Raw genomic sequence first — 25,629 nt, forward strand, 5'->3', positions numbered from 1 at the left:
GCGGCGCGGCACCGCCCCCCACGCGCGGCGCCTGCGCACTGCGCCCGGTGGCAGCCGAGCCGGGGCAGCCTGATCAGCGCCGCGGCGGCGGCGGCGACGGGAGACAAAGCGCCCGGCTAATGAATGGGACGGTCCTGCCCGGCCCTTCCCTTTAACCCCTTCGGGCCCGGCCCGCGGCCCTGGCAGCGGCGACCTCCGGCTTCCCCTGCGGCGGCCGGCCGGCCGGGGAGGTGAGTGGCCCTGTGGCGGCAGCGGGAGGGGGCTGGGGCAGCGGCAGCGGCAGCGCGATCCGGCTCTCCGCTCCGCGGCGCCTGCCGTGCCCGCCGCCATCTGGCTCTGCCTCGGCGGCGCCGGTGCCGCGCGGCGGCGGCCAGGCCCCCGCACCCCGGGCGCCGCGGCGCCCCGTCCCGTCCCGCCCCGTCCCGTCCCGCCGGCGAGCGCCCGCAGGACAGCGCCGCCAGGCCGGGGAGGGGGCGTGCGGCGGCGGCGGGGCGGCGCAGGAAGCCGGGGCTGGGCCCGCACCGCTGCTCCATTGTCTGCGAGGCCGCGGCCGGGGGCTCCGCCGGGCCGAGCGCGGGGGCTGCCGCGGGCGCCGCTCCGGGCGCCGCGGGGGGCTCCATGCCCGCGGCTCGGCGCCCGCCCGCGGCTCGGCGCCCGCCCGCGGCTCCCCCGCCTCCCCGGCGCGGCGCGGGGGTCCGCGGCCGGCCCGCCCGGAGGCTCCAGCCCGCCGGCTGCGCCCCGGCCCGCGCCCGGCATTGTCTGCGGCGCGCCGGGCCGGGCCGGGCCGGGCCGGACTGGGCCGGCGGCACCCGGCGCGGGCTGCCCGCCGCTCCCGCCCGCCGGGAGCCGCTCCGCGCCGCCGGGAGCAGGGCCTGGCGCCGGGGCTGGCGGCGAGCGTGACCATGTGGCCGTGCCCTGCGCGAGCCGGGCGCCGAGGAGCCCAGGAAGCCGCGGAGCCTCCGCTGCCGGGAACCTGCGAGCTGGGGCAGCAGGACAGCTCGCCGCGAGCCTCGGCGGCAGCGTAAACACCCCTGCTCTTCCTGTGTCGCTTGGAGTTTCCAGCTCGGTGTTTCTTGGGGCAGAATCGTTACTGGCTCTGAAGAGGTACATACGGAAAATCTGCACACGTACTGTATTGCTCCTTTCTGCTTTTACTTACTTGTATGCCTGAAAACGTCTTCTGTAACTTCTCGATCTGCCCTGGGATAGCTGCTGACAGTGGACGCTATTTGTACTGTAATACATATTGCTGGATTTTGAAGGGTGTCCTATATATTCCATATACTTAAAGTTGTCTGCTGCACGTGCAGTCTACTGGAAGTGTAAAAACACTTATTAATGGGATGAAAGCTAAGTATCTGGAAGGCCTGTTTGGCATTGGCTGTGATTCTAATTATTATTGCTAAGTGTAGCAATGCTTTGCTTTATAGGGTAGAAATAAGTTGGCTCTCCTCCCTTTCTGCTTGGTGCTTCTGTGTTAGAAGCAATGGTGTCTCATTTTTCTTGGGTTTTTTTTGAAGAGTCCAAATAATTTGCCATGAGCTGTCATGCTACAACTACAAGTCTGAGTAAAGAAAGGCTTTCAAGCCCCCATAACGTAAACATACTTATCAGGCTGTCCTTATGTGTTGTTTTCCAATATGTGCTATGGTGTGTTTGCATATGTTTTCCTTTTTAAGAGAGTGAATACAATTCTCTTCTTCTGAAGGTTACATTCCAAAACACAACATTTTGTTTAAAACTTAGACATCTTTAGGAAGATGTTTGTGGAGTATGTGTTTGGGGAAGTGAAGTCTGGAAAACTTCTATCATCTGTCCCCAAGAAACTGTCACTAGAAATCCTGTATTTGTTCAAGGGTTGGGGGGCTTTCTAGTAATTATTCACTATGGAGTCTATTTTGGGTGAGGAAAAAAAATCTTACATACCTTCATTGCATATGAGAAGTAGCAGAAGTTCTTTTGTGTACTCTTAGAAACTTCATTACTGTCTGGTTATTCTGCTAGGGATAAGACATGCATACAAAGTGTTGAAAGTTTCTTTATGGTTGGAAATCCATCTGCTTTGGGGCTTTTCAGTATTGCTAATATCTTCCTACTTTAATAAATGTTGAGAGTAGGAATTTATTCTATACATGGTCTGTGGAGAAGACAAATATAAAAATGGATTGAGAATAAGTCGGATGAGCATCACAAACGAGTAAACTGAGCATTTTAGGGAAAAATATTTTCTAATCATTTCTACTTTTTAATAATATCTATCCATTTCATTTACTAGTACAAAGCAAAACTATGACAGACAGAGAATCCTCAATTAGGATGTAAAAGTCAAACTATATAGCCGATGAGCTTAGAGTACTGCTTACTGTGTTTCTGTTACCTTGTCTCTTACTGCCTCTGTCTCTGATGCCCACTTGTTTAGGTTCATTATAAACCAAGACAACAAACTTTGAGTAGGAATTGTGTTGACAGAACAGCCAGTATGATGGGTTCATAGAACTTTGTTAGTGTCGAGTGGGTCAACTTTAATACAAGTAATACATCAGTATGGTTCATAACAGCTCCTTTGGAAATCCAAGAAGGCAATTCAGTTTCACATGTGTTTATTTAAAATTGTGTATCTTGTTTTTGACCAGAGGATCACATTTATTGTGTGTTGTATATAAACCAAGTAGATATTATAGAAGGAAGTCTTAGCAAACCAAACCCTTGGTTTATAGGGAATGGTTGCTATTTTATGTGGCCTTTGAATGGCCTTTGCCTCTTATTACATCGCTTTTTGTCTCCTTTTCCTTGGAACTTTTTTTTTCCTGATTTTCCACAACCTAAGGACAAAGTTTCGTAGAGATTTTCTTGTGACTAAGAGGAAGTTTGCATTAAGGAATGCAGATGCTTTGGGACATACCTCCCAACATATTATTTCATTTTACCACCATTGACAGCCTGTAAGACTCTGCATAAGGGACTCTGTAAATTCTGTCTTTTGAGGCTTGGTTTTAATCTCTAGGAGTTCTCATGTCCAAAATGAGCCTATTTAACGCAGAAAAATTGTGATTATACATGTACACTTGGTTTTATTAAAGATAGTTTAGCTTAGAATTTTGCTCAGTGTAGACCATAATGTTTAATTCAGCCTCATGTTTGACTTTTTTCTTAAATAAGGATCGTTTAGGTATATTTTACTAGCATTGACCGCAATAACTGTAATTTATATAATGTTGTCTGTTTTAGCTGTGTGCTTTTAAAATAAGCTTCGAAAAAGGCATTCTCTTGCATAGCAAATGTGCATTTTCGTGTAACTTAGGCTGTTTATTTTGTGTTTGCCACTGGCATCATTACTATCCATCGACAGTTCACAGCCATGGGATTCTTTAATTTCAGCTGCATAGTAAAAAAAATGAGTAATTTCTGTGGCCTAAAGATAGCTTTTAAGTGAAATCTACATTTTAAAGTTTTAGAAATAACACTTAACAAGAAGTAAGAACAACTGAAATATTTAGCAGTTTTATACTGAACTAGAGAAACTTCTGTCCTGAGTAGTTTATACACACTTTTGTTTCTTTCCTCTCTGATGAAGCACAGCATAACATGATGGCCTGCTAAAAAATGACGGTGGGGAAATACCTTGATTTTTTTAAGGTCCTTATTTTTGTTCATGATTAGTAACTTGGAACAAACTGTGACTTTTTGATATTGAACAACATATTAGAAAAATATCAGTCTTTGATATCAATAGTGTAATACTGTTTTCAGTGGATGTTGACATAAGAAATGCTGTGGTATTACCATCATCTTTATTTCATAGAATTGGTAAGGTCGGAAGGGACCTCTGGAGATCATCTAGTCCAACCCCCCTGCTCAAGAAGGGTCACCTAGAGCATGCTAGACAGGGTTGCATCCAGGCGGGCCTTGAGGATCTCCAGAGAAGGAGACTCCACAACCTCTCTGGGCAGCCTGTTTCAGGGCTCCGTCACTCTCACAGTGAAGAAATCCCCCCTCACGTTCACTCAGAACTTCCTGTGCTTCAATTTCTGCCCATTGCCTCTTGTCCTGTCACAGTCCTGTCCTGCCTCTTGTCTGGCCCCATCCTCTCAACACCCCCCCCACCCTAAGGTATTTGTAGACATTGATAAGATCCCCTCTCAGTCTTCTCTTCTGCAGGCTAAACAGGCCCAGCTCTCACAGCCTTTCCTCATAGGGCAGATGCTCCAGCCCTCTGATCATCCTTGTAGCCCTCATAGCCCTAATTTAAATTAGCATCGTGTGTGTACTGTTTAGCTGTTACGGCATATTTGCATCCCTTCCATGTCTCTGATTTTCCCTCCCACATTGCTTTGCAGTGACATGCAGGCTTGAACAATCATTCATGAAGGTTTAGGTAGGGTACTAGTTCGTTGTTATTCATTACTATATACAGGCTTTTTTCTTTTTAAGTCATCTTAGCTTAAAAACAAGTGCTAGTTTGCATCCTGTACTGCCATGCAGACATACTTTTCCATTAGTATGGTAAAAGTCGTTTTTGCACTGAGTGCTCTGATTTTTTGTGTATTTGATACAAAAGCTAACACTGGCTTTCTGTAGTCAATAAATTGAAATTTTTATCTGAAAACAGGCTTATTTTAACCTCTGTGACGTTTTAGTAATTCTCTTTAGTAGGTCTTTTAAAAATGTATGGAAAAAGTACTTAGAACTAATACTGTGCTAATATTTTATCATATATGACAGCGACCTAAGAATATGTACCAAATTTGTTCATTTCATTAGCATTTTGATAATTATGCTGTTTACCTGTTGCTACAGTTCTGTGTGCTGTTTTCTGAATCAATCTTTATCTCTAAAGAAAGTAAGCTCGGATCTGGCTAATAAAGACTTTTTCTTTGTTAGTTAGTCTTTTTACTAAAAGAAGTAATTAAGAAAACTCAAACATTAATTTGAGTTGAATTAAATATTCGGCTCCACTTTAAGCTATTTTTCTAGTCATCTTTTACAAATGAAAGAATGGAAATGGAAGAGATTTTTATTGCTGTTTATTTTTAAGATATCAGGAAGGAAAAAGACACATCATTTGTGCCCCTTTCTTGCAGGAGACTTGCAGGAATGTGGGAGAGCCAGGTTCACTTCCCTTCTTCACCTGCGGAGTTGAATCTACATCTCAAGAGAGCTCCCTAACTGCTCCTGCTGAGTATTCTGAATTGGGTGGGTCTCTGTCCCCTTAGCTGACACCTTCCACTTTGTATACATTATTTAAATGTTCAGTAGAGTAGGGACAACTGAAATGTCCCTTCTTAATAGGCAAATTACCTTGCCACAGAGTTCTAAAGAGGTTTTCTCTTGCTTTAATAGGGAGTATTGTTTTTTTTTTAAGTGAAAATGTCGGTAGATTCAGCCCGTAATGCACAGTAAACCAGCCGTCAGGACTTTCCTCCCACTGAAGGGTGTTCTCCTTCTCAGAGAAATGTATATATTTTCATGTGTCCCACTGGCTCAGCAAGTGCATTAAGTACTGAGCTGTTGGGGAGAAATGCTTTGCTGACTTGGCCCCTGTTGACACTTGACCTATATGAAATTTGGAAAAGGGTCAAAGCACCATACTGACTACTAACCACAGCAGAATCCACCTTTTTCTGCATTCAGATTGAGAGTGGAAGTTGATTTACTGGGTTTTCTAAGATGGAGAAAAGGTTCCTTGGTGGCTTTTTAAGTGTATGGCGGTGCAGAGAAACAGCTGGTTACTCTGCACAATGATGCTTGTGTCTACATGAAAATCAGTGGGACTAAAGAAGCAGAATTCTAGAAATGTGTCCTGTGATAGACTGTTTTGGTCCTTTTTTTTTGTTGTTTCTCAGTCAAAATATCTGACTTAATATGCTCCACTTGCAGTCTCTTCTTTCTTATATATGGAGGATGATAATTTGTGTGGATCCTATGCTATTGCATGTTGATTAGTACAGATGCTAGGTGCAGTATGTAAGTAGTATGTTTAGCTCATTAAGAGAAGGCATAACAAGCTGCCAAATGGATCCTGTAGCTCATAAAAAGAAGTGTTGACAAGCTCCTTTGAAATGTTGTAGCATAGTGTAAACTATGTTCATGAGGTGAAGTGATTAAGTTGCCTTGGTCTCATCTTGGAGACTAGAATGTCATGTGGTTATCCCTAAGCTTAAAAAGAATCCATAACTCAACACTGAGTTATGTCTTTAAAAAAAAAAAAAAAAGTGACTTTTAAGTCTTTTTTCAGGATTTATTTTTTCCATATGGGTTATTTCGGTTTTTTGCTTTGAGGTCTAGAGTAGAAAATGTCCAATTTTGCTTGATAGGCATGAGGGCTAGAGATTTTAGAAAAAAGTGAGAACTAGTCCTGCAACTCATGCAGTTATGACCTAAAGAGAAACTTGAAACATTCCCTAAAGTCACCATAACACTAAGAAAATTGAGATGACTAAACATTTTGTTAAAAGGAATTACCTTCTTCTTTTTCTTAGAAAGAATCGTCATCATTAAGTTTGAGTACCAAATATTTAATCTGAAATGAAGCCTCCTGTGTGCGGTGGAATAGATGTGTAAGTTTCTCTCTCTCTCTCTCTCTCTCTCTCTCTCCCAATCTCTCTAAACAAACAAGTAGACAGCTTTCTTTCTTAGCTTAGGTCTTGTATTATTACTGTTATTAATTTAGAGCAAGCCAATGGATAAACGACCTGAATAATCATGTGTCTGTGAATTGACTTGTATGGAACTTAATTTTTAAGTCTTGGACGCTTGCACAAACCTCCTGCTAAATTATTAAGTTTGGAAGCCTGCATGTTTTTACAGTGTCAAAATAGTGCCTACAATTTATGATGCACCTCTTACTCCATGACAATTGTCTGCATAAAATATATGCAACCTTACCCTGCAGTCTGCCCCTTAAAAAGAAGGAAGTAACTTGCATGCTGTACACTCATCCTGTATCTTAATTAAACTTAGCTTATTCAGGTGTTTATACAATCATTGACAGAGTAAACGTCTATATTTTCTTCTAACGTTTTTTGCTGAACACTTTTTTTTTCTTTATATATTCAGTTTGACCTATGAGTATAGATTTTCAAAAGCATGAGATTCAAGATTCATTCCATGCCTGGCTAAGATGCAGTGCAAGAACATTGTTTATAGGTAGATTAACATTGTCATAAATTCTATTCTTTTATAATGTTTCAGAGATGCTGTTTGCTTTTCCTTTTTTCCCTGGTAAATACAGTTCAACTTTTTAAGCTGTCTATATTACTACTTAGCAAGCATGCTGGCAACAGACGGACAAAATATTTGAGATAGGTAAAATGTTGAGCTAGAAAATCTTGGTGGGATCATTTGAGATTCTGTTAGCCTCAGTATGGAAAGAAAAATAAAAACATAATTCAGATTCATTTTTAAATGAAAGTTTTCATAGGTGACAGGTATAGGAGCTGTAGGGGATTTTTTACATACTATATCTGCTTGTGAATCTTTCTTTATTAAAATCTGAGTAAAAATGATCTGTTACTGCTTTCTAAGCCAGTAGCATAGCCAAAGAATAAGAAAGAGTAGTCTTCATTTGCAGCAGCCTTTCAAGTCAGTTCTAGAACACTGTAAAGAAATTTTACAGAAGGGACTGTGTTGTTTTTGCCAAGATAGCTAAAAATTTGTCTCATATTTAATACTGAATTCTTAAATACACATATGGGGGTCACTTTATGCTTTGTACCATTTCATTATGTGATTTTAAGTACTGTAGCTTTTTATAGTTCTAGCTAAAGTGAATTTCTAATATAGTTCTCAAGGTTAAAATCCAGCAGTGCACATACCACTTTAGTATTACCTGTCTACTGAAAATTAGTATCTTGTCTTAGTATCTTCACAAACTATTTCTTGAATTATATTCCTAGATGAAATAACTGTTGACTGCAAGTTGAATTGTTTCAGTAGATAAGAAATCTGTAAGTTACTACTCTTAAAGAAAATAAATACTAATATGAACTCCAAAAGAAACATCTGCATTTTTGTAACCTATTCTTTGTTATATTCATTGTGCTGTGCTGAAATTCAGATTGTAAGCACTCTGGAACAGAGTTTAGACAAAACTTCAAGTATAATTTTAGTCAGCCTAAAAACGTATGCATAAACTGTGTTGAATTGCTTGTGACAGTCTTGTTTGCTTATGTTTTTTTTTTTAACTAGATTATTAAACATAGTTAAACATTCTACGTTAACATTCCTCATGTTGGAGAAAATGAAATATAAGGAATATATCAAAATTGCAATTTTTTAATCAATCTCATACCACTTGCTGCTTGGTATTGCTTGTCTGTAATGGTGTAGACTTTATCAAGTTTAACTTGCACTTAAAAAATACTCTCTTTCATGTCACAGTTGTTGAAGAATAGCTTTGTTTTCCCTATGTGTATCAGTGTATCAATATGCACTATATGATGTATTCAGCAATACAGATTGCACCATAAAGCGTTATGTGAACAAGTCATTGTGTACTAGGCCCTGGAGCTGAATAGTGTGGTCCAGAGAGCTAGCATTTTGCAGATGTTCCTTCTGTCTGTGATGGTTTCTTCACAGGGGATCAAGAAGGCACTGTTTTGGCAGGATGTGTACCTATATGTAGCTGAAGAGTTTCCTAAGAACAAAGATACAGATATTCTGCAGGCCAGATATTATCTTCTCTTTTATAACATTTCAGATCTACTTAAATTTAAAATCTAGGTTCTTTATCATCCACTATAAATAAAAAATAAAATTATTCATTGGATATTGTACGCAGTAGCTTTTATTTGCAGTTTAGATTGTTGGAGAAAATGTAGTCCTGAGTTAAAGGGACCTAACAGTGTTAGATGTGTCATAAAATAATGGGAGAGGACGCGGAAGGACTGAACTCCTCTTCAGAGAAACTGTTTTGAACTTCTACTGAATTATAAGAGTCTAGCTTTTTGGAGCCTTTCTTATAAAAGATTTAAGACAGCAAATCAGTGCTAAAATGTAACAGCAACAATGACAAGCATACCTTATTTTTTTACTTTCTGCTTTCATTTTATGGTTCCCCTTCTCTCTCCTTGATTAAAGGTGTGAACATGTGAATGAATAACTACGAGAGCATATCTACAGCTGAGAAAACAAGACAGTGGGGTTGACATTACATGAAAGGTTTTTACTTGTTGCCTTTGAGTTATCTTCTGGGGCTTGCCCCAAGAAGTGTGTGGGGAGACCATAATCTGATTGTGATGGGAAATACAACAACGCTTACAAAGAACAGGGTGGTTCTTGATCCTTCCCCTTTCTCTAACTGTTTGTATTTATTTACATTTTTTCTATACCTCACAAAACAGTAGGTTTATTAAAATAATTATTTTGACTTCTGTAGGTTAAGAGAAATCAAGCAAATGGAGACAGCAAAGGCTCTCCTTTTCTTCACTTGTTTTTGTACTAAGCATCTTAGATCCTGCTCTGAATAAAACATATCCATGTTGCAATATTCTGTAAAACTTATTTATATTGCAGGTTGTATTACATAAATTAAAGCTAATACAGTGCATTGGTAGGTTAGGTACTACAGAAAGCTTTATTTTGAATTAAAATTCTTGTCTAGTTGTTTATTTCTTCTGAGCAAAACCCTGCTTGCTCAAATTAAAATACATGTCTGCAGCAATAGTATGGTTCTCCTGTAACTAGTCCTTTGGGGAGAAAGAGACTGAGCTATTTGTTTGCCAGCAACAGGAGTGTCTTTTTGGATTTCGTACTAATGCTCAGTGTGGTGCTGGTGGAAGCAGTGTTGGTTTTCCTGGCGTAGTTGTCCCTGTTGGCTATGTCTTTGCTGCAGAGTCTCACCTTGTCTTGCAGAAGGCAAAAAGATTGAGTCCCTATAAGGGGCTGGGAGGGAAAAGATGTCTTGTCATAGAGGCTCAGGTGTTTTGTAGGTTGAAGGACAGGCTGGCTGACAAGGGAATAAGGCAATCTATATGCTCATTTCTCTTTCCCTCTCCACCATTTTATGAACTTAAATATATATATGTGTGTGTATTCAAGAGGGACAAACTTGAGGTTACTGAATTTAAACTAGGATATCAGGTGAAGTGTTAATATATTAGAATTAGCCACTACAGAGAACATACAGTTTATTTTGAAAATATTGTATGACAGAAAATAGTTCAAAAGGATATCAAAAAGCTCACTCCCATCATAGTCATGTTAAATTGTGCCTGTATCTGTTACGGAGCCTTAAGTTTAAAATTAATGAGTTGTTTTTGTTGCAGCTCTTATTAGCAAGGTAGAACAAAGTATTTCTAAACTTTCTGAAAAGGTATCCAGATACTATTTATGATTTTCTATTCTATTTAATAAAGAGAGTTAATTAAGGTGATCTTTTCCTGGCTTCATGTAAAATCTGGATGTATTTCTTAGGATCGTTATGTAGGGAACAGGAAGGCACCTGGTTACAGAGAAGCAGAGATTTCTTTGGAGAACCATTTGCAATCTGTGGTAGCTTCTGATTCAAAATAAAGCTTTTTGACAGAGAATAATTAAACTCAGCTGTAAAAGTACATCGGGAATATATAAACTTGTATTTATGTTACCTTCTTGAAAATACTTGCTACATTTTCAGGGACTATGAAGTGTCTTTTCTTTCTAGCCTGCCTTTACATGTATGGGCTATGAGTTCTAGATACAAATGCTTACTGGAAACATAGTACAGTGTCCTAATACAGATACAGAAATAAGATCTAGGTAGATCCTGCAAAACCTCTCCACAGCACAAGTGAAGTTATCTGAAGTCGTGCAACTAACTGACATCAATATGAACATGGAATTACCGTAATAGGTAATTGTGAAGGGTTTTTAAAACAGACCTCTACATTCCCGGTTCTGGTTAGTATCAAAGTAGCTAGCAAAATAGGATAATCTTAGCAGTTACATAGATAATAATCTTCCTTTCTTTTAACAGGAGCGTTTTAGTCAACAATTTAATATTATATCCTAAATTATAAAAATGCCCTGTTTTCTCATAGTATTTATATGGCTTCTTTCAGCAAGAGTTCCAAGAAATCATACTGTACGCCATCACCACATGCACACCACACCATGGCACATATCTCCTAGCTTCTTTTTCATCCTTTGTCATCTTGCTTATTCAGCTTTGTAACCCACAGCTTTCCCCTTTACGGCTGCCACACTTTAAACTGTTTGGAGTCATCCTTACTTTCACTCTTACTGATTTTAAACATAAACATTTAAAAAAAATAAAGGCATATGTTTCTAGTATGTTGCAAGCTAGGAGGATGAAGTAGTCAGGTGAAGAATCCCTGTCCTAATTGTATCCTCCTAGTTTTTCCCAGGAGTCTGCTGCATAAGTGGAGAAGAAGTACTATGGGCTAGGTAGAGGGATGGATTATTTGGGGGATAAGTGTCAGAGGAACTTTGCTTTGAACTTTCTGATTTTTCTGAAAGCAGAACGACGATCTCTGACTCGCAGAATGGACTAAATGTTTTGTCTTTTGTCTCTAATTCTTTTTGAACTTATCTGTTGTTACTGGTTTTTGGCTGTAGTTTCTTTCCTGCTGCATGATACTATTGTGTTCCCTACTTCTGTTCTTATTTTTGTCTTCCATTTTTCATCTTCATAATATGTTATTGGAACCTTTGTTCATCACCTCTTCCACCAGCCCCAAACTGTGTAGTGTGAGATGCTAAAAACAACGTGGGTGTCCTGCACTCAAAATGTGATGAGCCAAACTGCACACACTTCAGCTGTTTCAAAAAAATCCATCTTTTTTCTTAATAAGACTGCCTTATCTCTCTTGTAACATTTTTTAAGAACTGACCCGTTTTATTAGTGTGTAAGTTATCTATCCAAAACTTCAATGATAAAAATGTCAAAATAAGAGTAAAATCTCCTGTTGCTTTCACCTCATGCAGAGTTGAACTGAAAATTCTGCTTTAAAATTTCTGAAAATCCCGCTTAAAATTTAATTGCATTATTTCTTAAAACAAATGACAGGAAGATCTGATGTTTGTCAGGGGTGAACAAGAGCACAGAAACATAACCTGACAGTGTTGCTTAAGTAGTATCATACCGGGTGATGAAAGAGAAGGTTCTTCAGCACTTCAAGGACAATTCAGATCCTAGACAAACACTAATATAATTTACCTACTGTGACAAATTCACTTTTTCTGATTAGTACTCTTGGTCAAAGCCAAGACAAAAATGATTAACGTGTACAGTCTGCTTCCCCCCCACCTTTCTGTCAGTGCACAGCTATGGGAAGTTAGCAGAGGCCATGTGAAGGAAGATATCCCCATTTGAGATTTGATGATATTCTTAGTGCATTAGGAAAAGAAGTAGCAACAATTAAAGGTTTATCAGGTGGTTGTATGTGTAAGTAGTGTTACTATGTGTCATCACATACAATAACATATATAGTGATATGTAGTATTTTTTTTAAATATGTAACTTTATATTTAGAATGGCATTGTTTAGGCTTAGATCAAATTTAACTTTTTTGTTCTAGCTTTGCATTTTTATTTTGTATTTTAGGATAAATACTATTTTAGATCATATAGAATTGGGATTTCTGTGTGATGAGTTTTACAGTGCTTAGTATAGAGTTGCTTAAACCTAGGTGATGCTGGCCAATGCCTCAAATAGATAAATGTTTAAACATTGTCAAATAAATGAAGAATGGCATTTTTCAGAAATAATTTTGTATTTTGGTTCCCTACCCTATATCAGATGCCTGCATTATTCCTAAAAATGCTGAGCAGTCAGCCTGTATCGTTGTGGTCAGGTGATACATTTGGGTACATGGCATGTTTTGCAAATCATGTTGTGCACTAAATAGGGATGCAGGAGCTAAACTTTGGTCAGATGTGAACAATATTCATGCTAACACAAACATCCTTACCTATATCAGACTTCAAAATAAAACTGTATTTTGTATTTCTTAAAAACCAATATCCTTATCTTTTAAAAAGTTGTGTGGTTCATATGCTGATATAAGAACTGCATGAAGAACCAGACAAGCTTTTTTTTTTATTTTTTTTTTATTTATGAGAATAGAATCTTATTTTGTTTTTACTTTTTGTATATTTCAAAGTTATCTTTTTAATTATGTTAATTTACAGATGGTACTGTTTTGATTTAGTCTGAGTATTTTTATAAATTATTTTCACTTTCCTTACAAACATTGTAAGAGCTGGTGTATGATCTTGTAGAGGAAGCTGGTGCTTACAGTTTCTTCCATACACTGAGATGCAGACAGCTGAGATTAAGAAACTTGAACAAAGATTTTTTTTTGGGGGGGTAATTTACAGTAGGAACAAGATTTCAGTTCTTGAATCTTTCCTGAGATTTCAGGGAATATCTGAAAAAGCTGGGTAAGGTCCTACAGACTTTTTAAAGGTTAGAACAGTAAAAGGAGAAGAAATGTGAAAACATAAACTGGCTTTTAGGAGTAGAAGGCTAAACCAGTTGGTTATATCCCACGTCTTGGTTAGAGTTTAACTTCACACTGTCCTTTTAAGAAGGGTCTAAACTCTAAACCTGTCACTTCTGAGCTGTGTTCCTGGTTATCTTTCTACATTAATTTAGCAGTTGTGGGTGTTTGGTTTGTCTTTCTCAATCCAAAAGAGACCTTTGAAAATAATTACAAAAGATTTTTCATTTTAAAAGCGTTTCAGGAGTACTCGAGGACCATTTGAGTGAGACCTTCATGGATAAGGTGTGTAGTAAGATGACTCTGTAGAACTCCAAGTGGGAATAGACAGAATAGCAGAAGAAAGACGGGTATGAAGTAGTGCAACCCCTCTAAATGGGAGAGGCTCATACAGGGAGAAATTTGAACTTCTGTAAAACCCGATATCTTGTGACAGAACAAGAATTGAACCCAGATACAATTATTTCTGGATTAGTATTCAACTAGGTTATATTTCTGTTACTTCAGGCTTTTGTTTTTAAGATACAAAATTTTTTAAAAGGTAAATAATGGAAATTTTAAATAAAAATACTTCCAGTGTCTATCATTAGTTTCCCCCCCTACACACACACAAACACTTTAATAGCTTCAGTTATTTATATCTCTGTTTATGCTCATTTGTTTTTTACCAGCTTAGATAAGACTTTGGTGATGGTGTTTCCCATTTTGTTAATGTGCACCTCTCCTTTTTTGTTTTTATTTTTATTTTTATTTTCTACCACCTAAGTACACAAATTTTCTCTGAACTTCAATACTTTCGTATAAGATTAATAAAAATGTCTAATATTACTTGTCGAAATTGTTACATTCAGTTCCAGTCTAAGAGCAACGTCAGGTTAAAGTAAAGAATATTCATGTCAACTAGGTGCAGTGTACAGTATTGCTGACCCTATTCTTACACTTTACTCCTTGTGTCCAGGTGAAGTGTTTGGGGCTGCAGACAGAGAAGGGTATTTTAGGGGTTGGAGAGGAGGGTATCTTAGGGGTTGGAGAGACTACCTTTGTAAAACTTCAGAGTTATGGGTTGATGTAATCTGAAATGCAGCTCATAGACAATCTGGATTAAACGTAAGTGTAACTGTGCAAAGAAATAGCTGTAGGTCAGCCTGTCAGCGGGCTGGAAGCTGTGCAGTAATAAATATGGCTTTACTCTCTTCTCTTTTTTTACCTCTACCAACAGTTCTCTACAAGCCATACCTCTTGTGAGGTCCAAAACAACTTGTTTCTTTTAAGTGTAAAACATAACTTTCTGGAATTTGATCCTAATTATAAAGTTGCATCTATTGTAATTCATGCTTGTACTTAGGTACAAGTCTCTTTTACATTTTAATCACTCAGTATCTTGCAAACTTTTGTAATTCTTCTTGAGTGAGCTATTACTGATACCTCTTTTATAAAAAAAAAAAAAATCTGTCCACTGTTCTTAATTTTCCTTTCTCAAAAGATTTATAACTTGGAAAACAAAGGAATTATGTTTTATCTAGGCTATCTCTTTTTATAAATTTGTTCTGCTTATTTCTTACTGTAAACCTTTTTAGCACTTAAATATCTCTTAATTAGTATTACTTGCCATTGAAGTGGTAGTTAATAATTTCTTAACTGTTTCCTTCCCTCTTGTGTAATTTTTAGGAATATATTGTATTGATGTTCTTAATGATGCACATACAGTGCTAACTTTGTTTATTTTAGGAAATGTTTCTTTAAAAGTGACATCCATTGGTGCAAATCAATGTTTAATGTGTTTTTTTATCTACTTCCTACTCCCAAAGTCTATCACTGCTGATGAGCTTTCTTGAAATTAGTAAATAATTTTCTTTTCACTTTATCTCCACATTTGGCATATTTCTTAAAAAGCATTATGCTTGCATTTTGCACAAACTTTGTACAAATCTGTATTTACTTACATTATATGCACGTGTAATTTAAGATGTGGTGTTCTAAACTACATTCCCTAGACCATTATTTGCACTAGGATTCTGTAATCAATTCTGATTATCACCCAACTACTCAATCTAAAATCCAAATTAGCTTAAAGCTTGTAGGGTGCTATCAGCTTTAAAAACAAATTACCTACTTGTGATTCGGTGTTCCTACATACTTTTCATACTTCTCTGAATGTTAATATGTGTCTCTGCAATTCCTAAACACCAGAGTTTCTTTCTTGGTCTCTCTCTGTTGTTGTTGCTTATTGTTGTTTTTAACCACTTTCTTCACTAGTGATTTCTTCTGTTACGATGATCTGCAGTGACTATTGGCACTTTCTGGATGAGTGACATCCTTCACACTTTTTGTCAACATACGCTTTCAGTAGTCCAATTTTGAATGGAAAAATTCTATAAAATGTTCCTGCAGACTATTTACCATAGAAACCACTGACTGTCTACTGCAGTTTAAAAATTAATAGTCTAGAGTAGTAGATCTGAGTAGATAATTGTTTTCTGTTTCCATTTATTTTCTTTGAAGATCTCTTTTACAATGTGACTTTTAATTCTTTGTGTTTCATTGCATGTCCGTGTCTAATTGAGGAGATTTCAAAGGCATAAGTCATTTTAATATTAAACTGATTGCCTGTAGCCTTTTGTACCTTTCAAAAGATTTTCTCTCTCATTAAATATCCTGTTTGTTTAGCAGTAGTACTTAACTTTGAGTAGTTTGTATCTGCAGGTAAATAAACTACTTAAGGTGGTCATAAACAAATTCGTACTTTGTTCTAGGCTACTGTAAAGTCTCAAAATAGGATAGAATTATTTATTTGTTTATATAAGAGCCAACCTGTAAAATAGAGTTGGCATGGGAAGGAGAGATGAAAAACCAATCCATCTTTCTAACCCTGGGCATGTTGAGGATTATATTTTAGAGAAACTTTATTAGATTCTCCCATCAAACACCCTTGAGGGTTTAAGAGTTTGACTTAATTTTACGGTATGATGTAACACTCAAAGTAGCAGAGATTATACTTAGGTGTATGAAAGAAAATGGGGAAAAATACGCAAAATCTTCTTGGGGGAATCTGACAATGGGGATTTCCCAGGAAGTGATACAGCAGCATGGACTATTCTCATCTAAGATTCTTAGCTATTCTGCATTCCTAAAAAAAAAAAAAAAAAAAAAAAAAAAAAAAAAAAAGGGTAATAATGCCCAGAAAACTGTGCACTGTGTAGCCAAGCAGAGGCCTGTAACACCCATAAAATAGTCACTAAGCAGTATATAATTAATGTTTTCTTGCCTTGAACCCGGCATTTGTACACTGTAATAGCTTAATTGATCAGAGTATATAGAAGCATTTTATAACACTACTACTAGTATAACCAGCACCAATGTAAAAACATTTTGTAACACAACTAAGTATAACTATAACTATATAAAATAATGTGTAAATGCCAAAGCACAGAGGGAGACTTGTGTTTAATTGCGCAAACAGGGTGTAGAAAAGTGTGTGAATAAACAATTCAAGTAGTAACATCTGCAAGTAAAAACGAAAGGTACAGAATAAGTAAGAAATATGTCTGGTGGAACAAGAACATGTTTTAGTCCTAAAAAAAAAATAATAAAAAAAAATAGTGTAAGGAGCAGACGAGATTCCTCCCCACACTTTTCTTTCTCTTTTTCTTTCTTTCTTTTTCTTTTTTGGGTTTTTTTTTTTTTTTTTTTTTGTTTTGTTTTGTTTTGTTTTGGGAGGTGGTGGTGGTGGCAAACATAAAGGCACGAAGCAACAGCAAGAAAAAATAGTCAAAAAAAGTCTCTTACCTTGATTACTGCTTCAGAGTCCAAATAGCTCTTTCACTTATTCACCCGAACTGCAGCAACTAAGACCATCAAGGACCATAGCCATCAGCATTAATTACATGGCATCAGCTCAGTGGTATTGTGTACTCAAAGCTAATTTAGGATAAGATGATTAAGAACTAACTGTTTGAATATGTAGTGATAATGACTGATGATAATTAAGAACCAGCCATTGGCAATGTGTATTGTTAATGCATGTCAATCTAGGGAAGTGTTGTTTTGAAGTTTGAACCTAGCCTGATTTGTCAGTCTTTCTAAACACTCCTATCACAGCTATGTTACCCTTAACTGTACTAAGCAGTAACTGCTTCTCAGGGCAGGGACAAATATAAAGCAGCTATATGCATTATTCTGTTAAGAGCCTAGAATGCATAGGAAAAAAATTATAAACTGTAGATATGATGCCTGTTTTGAGGGAAAAAAACACACACAAAATCATCAGAACCCAGCGTTGATGGATGTGTGTGTTGGGTGAATCCAGCTAAGAATTTATAACATGCTTACCGTAACTTGGCACTTACGTGCATAGGTTACGTTCTGTTAGCTGTGCCCAGAGTGATTTGCTCGTGGGCCTACTCTGTGATCCCAAGTCACAGCCTGTGTGCCATATATTCTTGCTTTTTTTTGTTTGCAATACAAGCTCAAAATTCACAAATTATATCAAAGTGAAGATGAGAAAATAAAATTCCTTTTTGGTTTCTGCTCAAAATGCTGACTCCTCTCTGTCTTGTCCCTGAGGCACTTGCTTCCATATTATCAATACATGTGGGATCACTGACTCTCATTTCATTCAATTTTATACTGAGCAGTAGTTTAGGCTCTGCTGCAAGAGCTGTTGTTTTGAGACTCAGTCAGATGTGATTTCACAAATCTGTGGAAAGTGTGGTAGGGAGCTAGAGGTTTGTTTTAGAAATTTAAGGTGATCCTTCAGGTCTCTCCCAGTCCCTTCCCCAGAGTTGGAGTTTTTCATCCTCAACCCTCATATTTCTCGGCTTTTTTTCTCAGGAGGGAGTAATGCAGAGCAGAGCACAAGTACTAAAACTTTCACAAAAAGGAAAAGCAGAGCCAGTGTCTTCCTCTTCTGTGGGATTTTTGAGTGCTCTGTCCCCTTTTCTTAAAATAACTGTAAAGCTGTTTGTCTCTCCTTTTTCCTGCCCCTTTCCGTGCACCAAAAAAAGAGAGAAGGTATCGTTACAACAGGCTTTCCAGAAGAAGTCTGAAACCCATAGGAAGTTACAGTTTCTGTGCGTTCTTTTTGATTTCTCTGGTAAACAGATCTTGGAGAAATATTAAGTTACCAAAGCTAATGCATCATTGACCTGGGTACAGGAAAAAGTCTGTGTGAGCACCACATGGACCTATCATGTGTCTTGTAGTTATGGCTAGTTTTACCTTTTTTCTACTGAAGTCCTACTTGCATTTGAGTAACATGTGAAGATTGTGTGAGAAATTCTTAAAATAGTTGATTCAAATTTGTATATTTTGTCTTCAGTTGAGGAGAATGTTAGCCCCATAAAATCTAATTAATAGAAGTTAGCTAATGTTACACTAAGTACTCTATCTAATCAAAAAGCATTTGTTGTCTTGAATGAAAATACCAATAACTGTATTAATGGGTACAAGGGAATAAATGGCAAAAGCTTAGGCAAAACTTCTGATAGATCTGTAGTAAAAAAGAAAGTGGCTGGCAAATCCAGACAACTTCTTCAGGTATGTTTGGGGGCAGTTAGGGATGTTGTCCGTTTTTTGAGTCTCTAGTAGCTTGTGATTTATATGCAGCAGTACTTCAAAAACCTGTTCTTTGTACTGAGATTGCTGATGGAGGGAATCTTTACCCGGGAGGGAAATGAGCTTTCTTGGTATAAACAGGCATTCTAAAATAACCCTTCTTGCTTCTGAGGGATGTTACTATGCTTCTAGAAGACTTTAGTCTTAGTACGGCATTTGCATAGCTCAGTTATCCTAAATAAAATATTTCAGTTTTTAGTCATGAAAATCTGAAAGTAGCTTGTTTCCATGGTATGCTGTTGCCTGGAAGCGTTATGGCATGAATATGACCATATGAGACTATGGTCAGAGGAACAGAATAGTGTGACTAAATGCTGGACACCCTTACAAAGGGCAGTTATTAAATGTTTCCTGTAAAACACAGCATTTTTAATCACTACTGTGAAGAATAATGGGGGTCACATGTGCTAGAGAGTAAGTTTTCATTTGCTTTTAATATATGCTTTAAGTTTACATGTGTTTTTTGCATATTTGTTTCAATACAATTAAATGCCTGTTTGTATTTTTATGTACATATGTATGAATGATTATGCAGTAGTTTAATTAGGATGTGGATAGATGTAGGTATGTCCAACCAAATACAGATGTAATGCTTGGAGGCTGTGTTTAGCAAAGCCGAGCCAGAACATCATGGTGTACATGCGTATTTGCCAACAATTAATGTACTGAGTAGGTGTTTTTATTTTTTTCCCTAACAATGGATATTGAATTGTTGTCTTAAAGAAGAAGAAAAAAACGAACATTTAGTACATGTTTTCAGTGCACATTTACTACAGATATTTGGAACATGTTAGTTAATTTTGTCTTTTGTTTGGTTTATTTCCAGATGGTATAAAAGAATCACAGTTACCTAGTCAAGATGAACAGAATGGCTTCCTTGACCAAGAAATCAGAACATTCAGTTTTTAGGGTTATGTCTACAACATGAAGCATTTAACAGTAGCTGTCTTTGAGAACACTCACCTATGACCTGAAATGTCCTGATCCTGGGGAAAAAAAATGCAATTCCATAATTAAGTCGGTAATTCGTAGTGCATTTTTACGACTAATTCAATCATATTTGCTTATGCACAACACAGACACAGAATTCATAAACCCGAGATTAACAGATAAGCACATTTGTGTTTGTGCATTCAGTATTCAAGATATATCATTTTTAAATAATCTTTTAAATCATCTATATTTATTAATAAATGACTATTTGGCGAAAAGAATTTGTCAGCCATGGAAAAGAATAAAGCAAATTCCCCCAGAATGGACAATAATTTTGTTTTGGATAAAATCAATAGTTTAAAAGTAGAGCATGAGCAAGACAGCATTAACTGTACTCTAGAAAGAATGGATATAAAGACAGAACAAGATAATTTCAAACATGCAGACAGCAGTGATGAACAGGAAGACAAAGAAAAGAATTTCATTACCAACAACCCTGGCAAATTTTTATCTACAGAAAACGATGATGATTATGGTTCTCTTTTTTCTCAGTATAGTAGTACGCTGTATGATGTAGCAATGGAAGCTGTGACACAAAGTCTTCTTTCTAGCAGAACTATCAGCTCCAGAAAGAAATCACCTGCTTGGAACCATTTTTTTATATCTCCAAGAGATAGCACTAAAGCAATATGTATGTACTGTATGAAAGAATTTAGCAGGGGCAAAAATGAAAAAGACCTAAGTACGAGTTGTCTCATGAGACATGTGAGGAGAGCCCATCCTACTGTACTAATTCAAGAAAATGGAAGTATGCCAGGTATATCCTCCTATTCTTCACCTACATTGTTACTTCCTCCTCAGTCTGCAGATGTTGGAGATCTAAGTACTATGTTATCCCCTATAAAACTGGTAAAGAAAATGGCATCTAAAATACCATCTCCAGATCGAATAATTGAGGAATCTGTTTCTATTGTTTCTTCTGAAGAAATATCAGATCTCTCAGTTTCTGAAAAATGCAGCAAAGAAGAAATAATGGTTGGGTCATCTCCACAGCTACCCAACAACCAGTATGATGAAACTGTGGAAAATGTAGCAGAAAAAACTATTGTAATTCCAAAGAGTACATCAGGTTCCAGAAGGAGATCTGCTGTTTGGAAACACTTTTATTTGTCACCTCTAGATAATTCTAAAGCTGTATGCATCCACTGCATGAATGAATTCAGTAGAGGAAAGAATGGAAAAGACCTGGGAACAAGCTGTTTGATAAGACATATGTGGAGAGCCCATCGTTCCATTGTCCTGCAAGAGAATGGAGGTGGTACCAGTATACCACCTCTCTACACCGCACCTCCAACCCTGTTGCCTTCTTTACTACCCTCAGATAGTGACCTGAATTCTATGTCATCCTCCCCTGGAAAACTAATGAAAGAATCAACTTCTGTTTCTTCTTCTCCAGACAGACTGACTGAGGAGATCCATACTACTCTCTCTTCTGGAGATGCTCTAGTGGAAGACTCATCAATGCTGTCATCTTCTGATGATATAGGTGAAGTCTCCTTTGTTTCCTCACCTGAGAAGCAGTGTGAGGGATTAGGTCCATTAATATTTGAACCTGCTGCTGTATTTCAGCAAAATAAAAGGATTATGAAGAGGCTTAAATCAGAAGTTTGGCATCACTTTTCACTGTCACCTGCAGACAGTCTAAAAGCAGTATGTAGATACTGCAGCTGTATGATAAGTCGCGGTAAAAAAGGAGATGTGGGCACAAGCTGTTTAATGAGACATCTATATAGACGCCATCCTGATGTAATTGGAAACCAAAAGAGCTTTATCGATGTTAGTTTGGCAAATTCTCCTTATGCCACCTTGGCTTCGGCAGAATGTTCGTCCTCAAAGTTGACAGACTTGCCTACAATGGTTACCCATGATAATCAAATTATATTTCCTGTTAATAGCAAGAAGACCTCAAAACTGTGGAATCACTTTTCAATTTGTTCTGCAGATTCAACAAAAGTAATATGTATGCACTGTGGACGTACAATAAGTAGGGGGAAAAAGCCAACAAATCTGGGCACAAGTTGCCTTTTAAGACATCTGCAACGGTTTCATAGCAATGTATTGAAAACTGATGTCTCAGAGACTGTATTATCCTCATCTACGGATAACCACATGCCACTGAGCACAGAATTATTAGGATCTTCAACTTTTGATGAAACCAATGAAAAGTTTTGTGACTCTCACCCAGTTGCCAAAAAAATCACAAGTCTCGTAGCTGAAATGATTGCACTTGACCTTCAGCCATATTCTTTTGTAGACAACATTGGCTTTAACAGGCTTCTTGAATACTTGCAACCTCAGTATTCTTTACCTTCTCCATCTTACTTTTCTAGGACAGCAATTCCAGATATGTATGATAATGTAAAACAGATAATTATTTCACATCTTAAGGAAGCTGAAAGTGGAGTGATCCATTTTACATCTGGGATATGGATGAGCAACCAAACACGAGAGTATCTAACCCTTACAGCTCATTGGGTAACATTTGAATCCTCATTTCGACCACAGTGTGAGGATTACCATTGTTCAGCACTATTAAACGTATCACAGATTGATTGTGACTACAATGGAATCAGTATACAAAAGCAGTTAGAGTACTGGTGGGAAACATGGATTACTTCTATTGGCCTTCAGATTGGGATTACTGTTACTGATAATCAAAGTATAGAAAAAACCTTAAATGAAGGTGATCATTCAAGTGTGCAGTGTTTTAGTCACACTGTTAATATCATAGTAAATGAGGCTATTAAAAGCCAGAGAATGGTTCAGAATTTGCTTAGTATTGCAAGAAAGATCTGTGAACGCGTTCATCGGTCAGCAAAAGCAAAAGAGAAGTTAGCCGAGTTGCAAAAAGAATATGAGTTGCCTCAGCATCAGCTTATTCAAGATGTTCCATCAAAGTGGAATACATCATTTCATATGCTTGAACGTCTTATTGAGCAGAAGAGAGCAATTGATGAAATGTCAATAGAGTGCAGCTTTAGGGAGCTAATAAGTTGTGACCAGTGGGAAGTTATGCAGTCAGTGTGTCATGCTCTCAAACCTTTTGAAGCTGCAAGTAGGGAAATGAGTACACACATGTCTACTTTAAGCCAGGTGATTCCAATGATTCACATACTTAACAGGAAAATAGAAATGTTATTTGAGGAAACAATGGGCATAGATACCATGCTGAAATCTTTGAAAGAAGCTATGGTGAGTAGGTTGTCCTCTACGCTTCATGATCCAAGATACATTTTTGCTACGCTTCTGGATCCCCGCTATAAAACATCCCTATTTACAGAAGAGGAGGCTGAACAATATAAACAAGACTTAATCAGGGAGCTGGAAATAATGAGTTCTACCTCAGATGATGATAAACCTGTTTCCAATGGATGTGATATATCTACAAATTCATATGGGGAAGATAATCTTTGGTCACTCATGGGTGACATGAAGAAAACAAAAGACCTGAAAGAGAGGGCAAAGTTACCAGAGGAAATGGTGCTTTCTTACTTGGAGGAAGAAGTGCTTGAGCATAACTGTGATCCTCTAACTTACTGGAACTTTAAGAAGTCATCATGGCCAGTACTGTCAAAATTGGCTGTCAGGTTCTTGGGTTGTCCACCAAGCATTGTTCCTTCAGAGAGGTTGTTCAGTACATCCAATGAAAGCAACAACTTTAGTCAGTCAAGGCTAATGATTGAACACTTTGAAAAGCTTATTTTTTTGAAAGTGAATCTTCCTTTAATATACTTCCAGTATTGAAACTAATGAACAAACTGCTAGACTAAATCTATTGTTGCTCACTGGATATTAACTATCTATAACCTGGATTGTTAAATTGCTCCAATAGGGGCCATGTATGACATCTAATCAGTGACTATAAATCCAAATTTTAGTTTCCTTTTTTCAGCTTTCAATATGTCTACATGTGCCTTATTCATAGTACTTCAGGCCAGATATTGTATATATGTTTTTTAAAAGTTCACACTAGAGATAGCCTGTCTTGTCAATTATATAAAATTATGTAGGTTTTAATCCATAATTGTAAATGAACTTTAAAAAAACTCAGTCATTTGTTTTAATAGAATGGCAAAAAAAAGATGTAAACAGTTCTATTCTGTAGTTTTTTATTCAATTATTATGTAAAAACCATAAACCAGGTACTGTATTTTAGTTGAACATTGCTTTAATTGCAGCAAAACAGCTTTTGTAGATGTCAAAAGAAAGCTGTATATAAAAGATGGGGTTAAAACCATCTTTTTATCTTGTGGTGTTTTCTTAACTGCAAGCCCTAAAGTACTTAAAGAATTAAGAATTATTTGGGAAGATATGTTTACAGGAGACTATTCACTTAGTATCTGAAAATAAATCTTAAATTTGAGATGATATGGAATGTCAGTTATACAGGAATCTGTAGTAAAACTTCCTATTCTGGATTCTCCTGTTCAGGTTTTACATTGTAACTGAACTACAGAAATGTTCTGGGTATTTATAAAAGCTCTTTGGAAGTTTTATCAAAGTTTGTGAATTAATGCTTGTTATTTAATGCCATGTACAAAAAAAAAAAAAAAAAAAAAAAGCAAGAAATTTACAGTGAACACTCTAATGTCATTCTAAAGCCTTTTCTAATCTTTAGTGCATCAAAATTAAAAGGTTCCCTGTTGTAAAAGCTGAGCCCTTATTCCTAATGTAATTTCAATTGTGTAGAACAACCTGTCTTAAAGTTCCTAGTACAAAAATAACTGATCTTCTGATTTTCAGTAATAGCCTTATGGATATGGTGCACTGCTTAGAATTTTGTGTAGTAGGGTTGATTCATAACTGTCAGTGTCCAGCAGGCAAACGGGATACCATAGCTCCCTCAAAACGTCAAGTAAGGTGGAAAAAAATTAGCATTTTAATTGAAAGGAATGTTCTCCATGTTTTTTTAACGTTAGAAAGATTAATCTTCTCATTTCAGTTTTCATTAAATACTTTTTGGGAAACAAGTCATCATTTGCCTATGACCTTTTAGAAAAGTTGTAGCTTTGTTAAAATACTGTACCTATGCCTAATTTTGCATTTACTATGTTTTAGTGTATTTATAAATGGTGAACTCAGTTTCTGAAATTAAACATTTTATTTGCAATTTTCTAGTGGTAGTCAATACTGCCTTTTTCTTTTCAGATGGATTCAACACAACCATTGAGTAATAATTGATATAAATATACCACAGGACATGCAATGTGAAAAGATCAGTTTTCCATTTTAGCTCTCTGGACTTTAAGGCCTAGTCTAGTTTTTTTCATGTCATTCAAGCTTTCAACCTCAGTAAAATTTGTTAAATTCTTCTCCAAGTGGCTTAGGTTTTCATATGACGTACCTCTAAATATTTTTTAGTTTCCATTATTTCAGTTTTTATTTAATCAGTTTGATACACTTGTATTATTTAAGTATATTACTATATAGTGAATTTAGGAAAAACTGAATTATGTTTCAAGTATTTTAAAAGGCAACTTTTAATGCTGTCAGCCATCAGCATTTCTCTGTTAGGGTTAAGCGAGAAGTACACGTTTTCTGCAGCAATAAAACAACTTGTTCTAGTTTAGGTATAGCTGGA

General features: G+C 37.4%; 1 protein-coding gene across 2 annotated transcripts; it reads left to right on the top strand.

Moving 5' to 3' along the window:
* Nucleotides 1-89: 89 nt before the first annotated feature.
* ZBED4 (zinc finger BED-type containing 4) lies at nucleotides 90-25,022 on the top strand. 2 transcript variants are annotated; one of them, XM_062582859.1, is made up of 2 exons: nucleotides 90-230; nucleotides 19,882-25,022. In XM_062582859.1, exon 2 carries the CDS (start codon nucleotides 20,280-20,282, stop codon nucleotides 23,790-23,792), a length of 3,513 nt encoding a protein of 1,170 aa, XP_062438843.1. In that variant the 5' UTR covers nucleotides 90-230; nucleotides 19,882-20,279; the 3' UTR covers nucleotides 23,793-25,022. The 2 variants fall into 2 exon arrangements, with proteins under 2 accessions (XP_062438843.1, XP_062438852.1); XM_062582868.1 differs by lacking the exon at nucleotides 90-230 and adding an exon at nucleotides 1,016-1,104.
* Nucleotides 25,023-25,629: the final 607 nt, after the last annotated feature.

This window comes from Rhea pennata, chromosome 1 (genome assembly GCF_028389875.1).
Source record: "Rhea pennata isolate bPtePen1 chromosome 1, bPtePen1.pri, whole genome shotgun sequence".
NCBI classification, from domain to species: domain Eukaryota; kingdom Metazoa; phylum Chordata; class Aves; order Rheiformes; family Rheidae; genus Rhea; species Rhea pennata.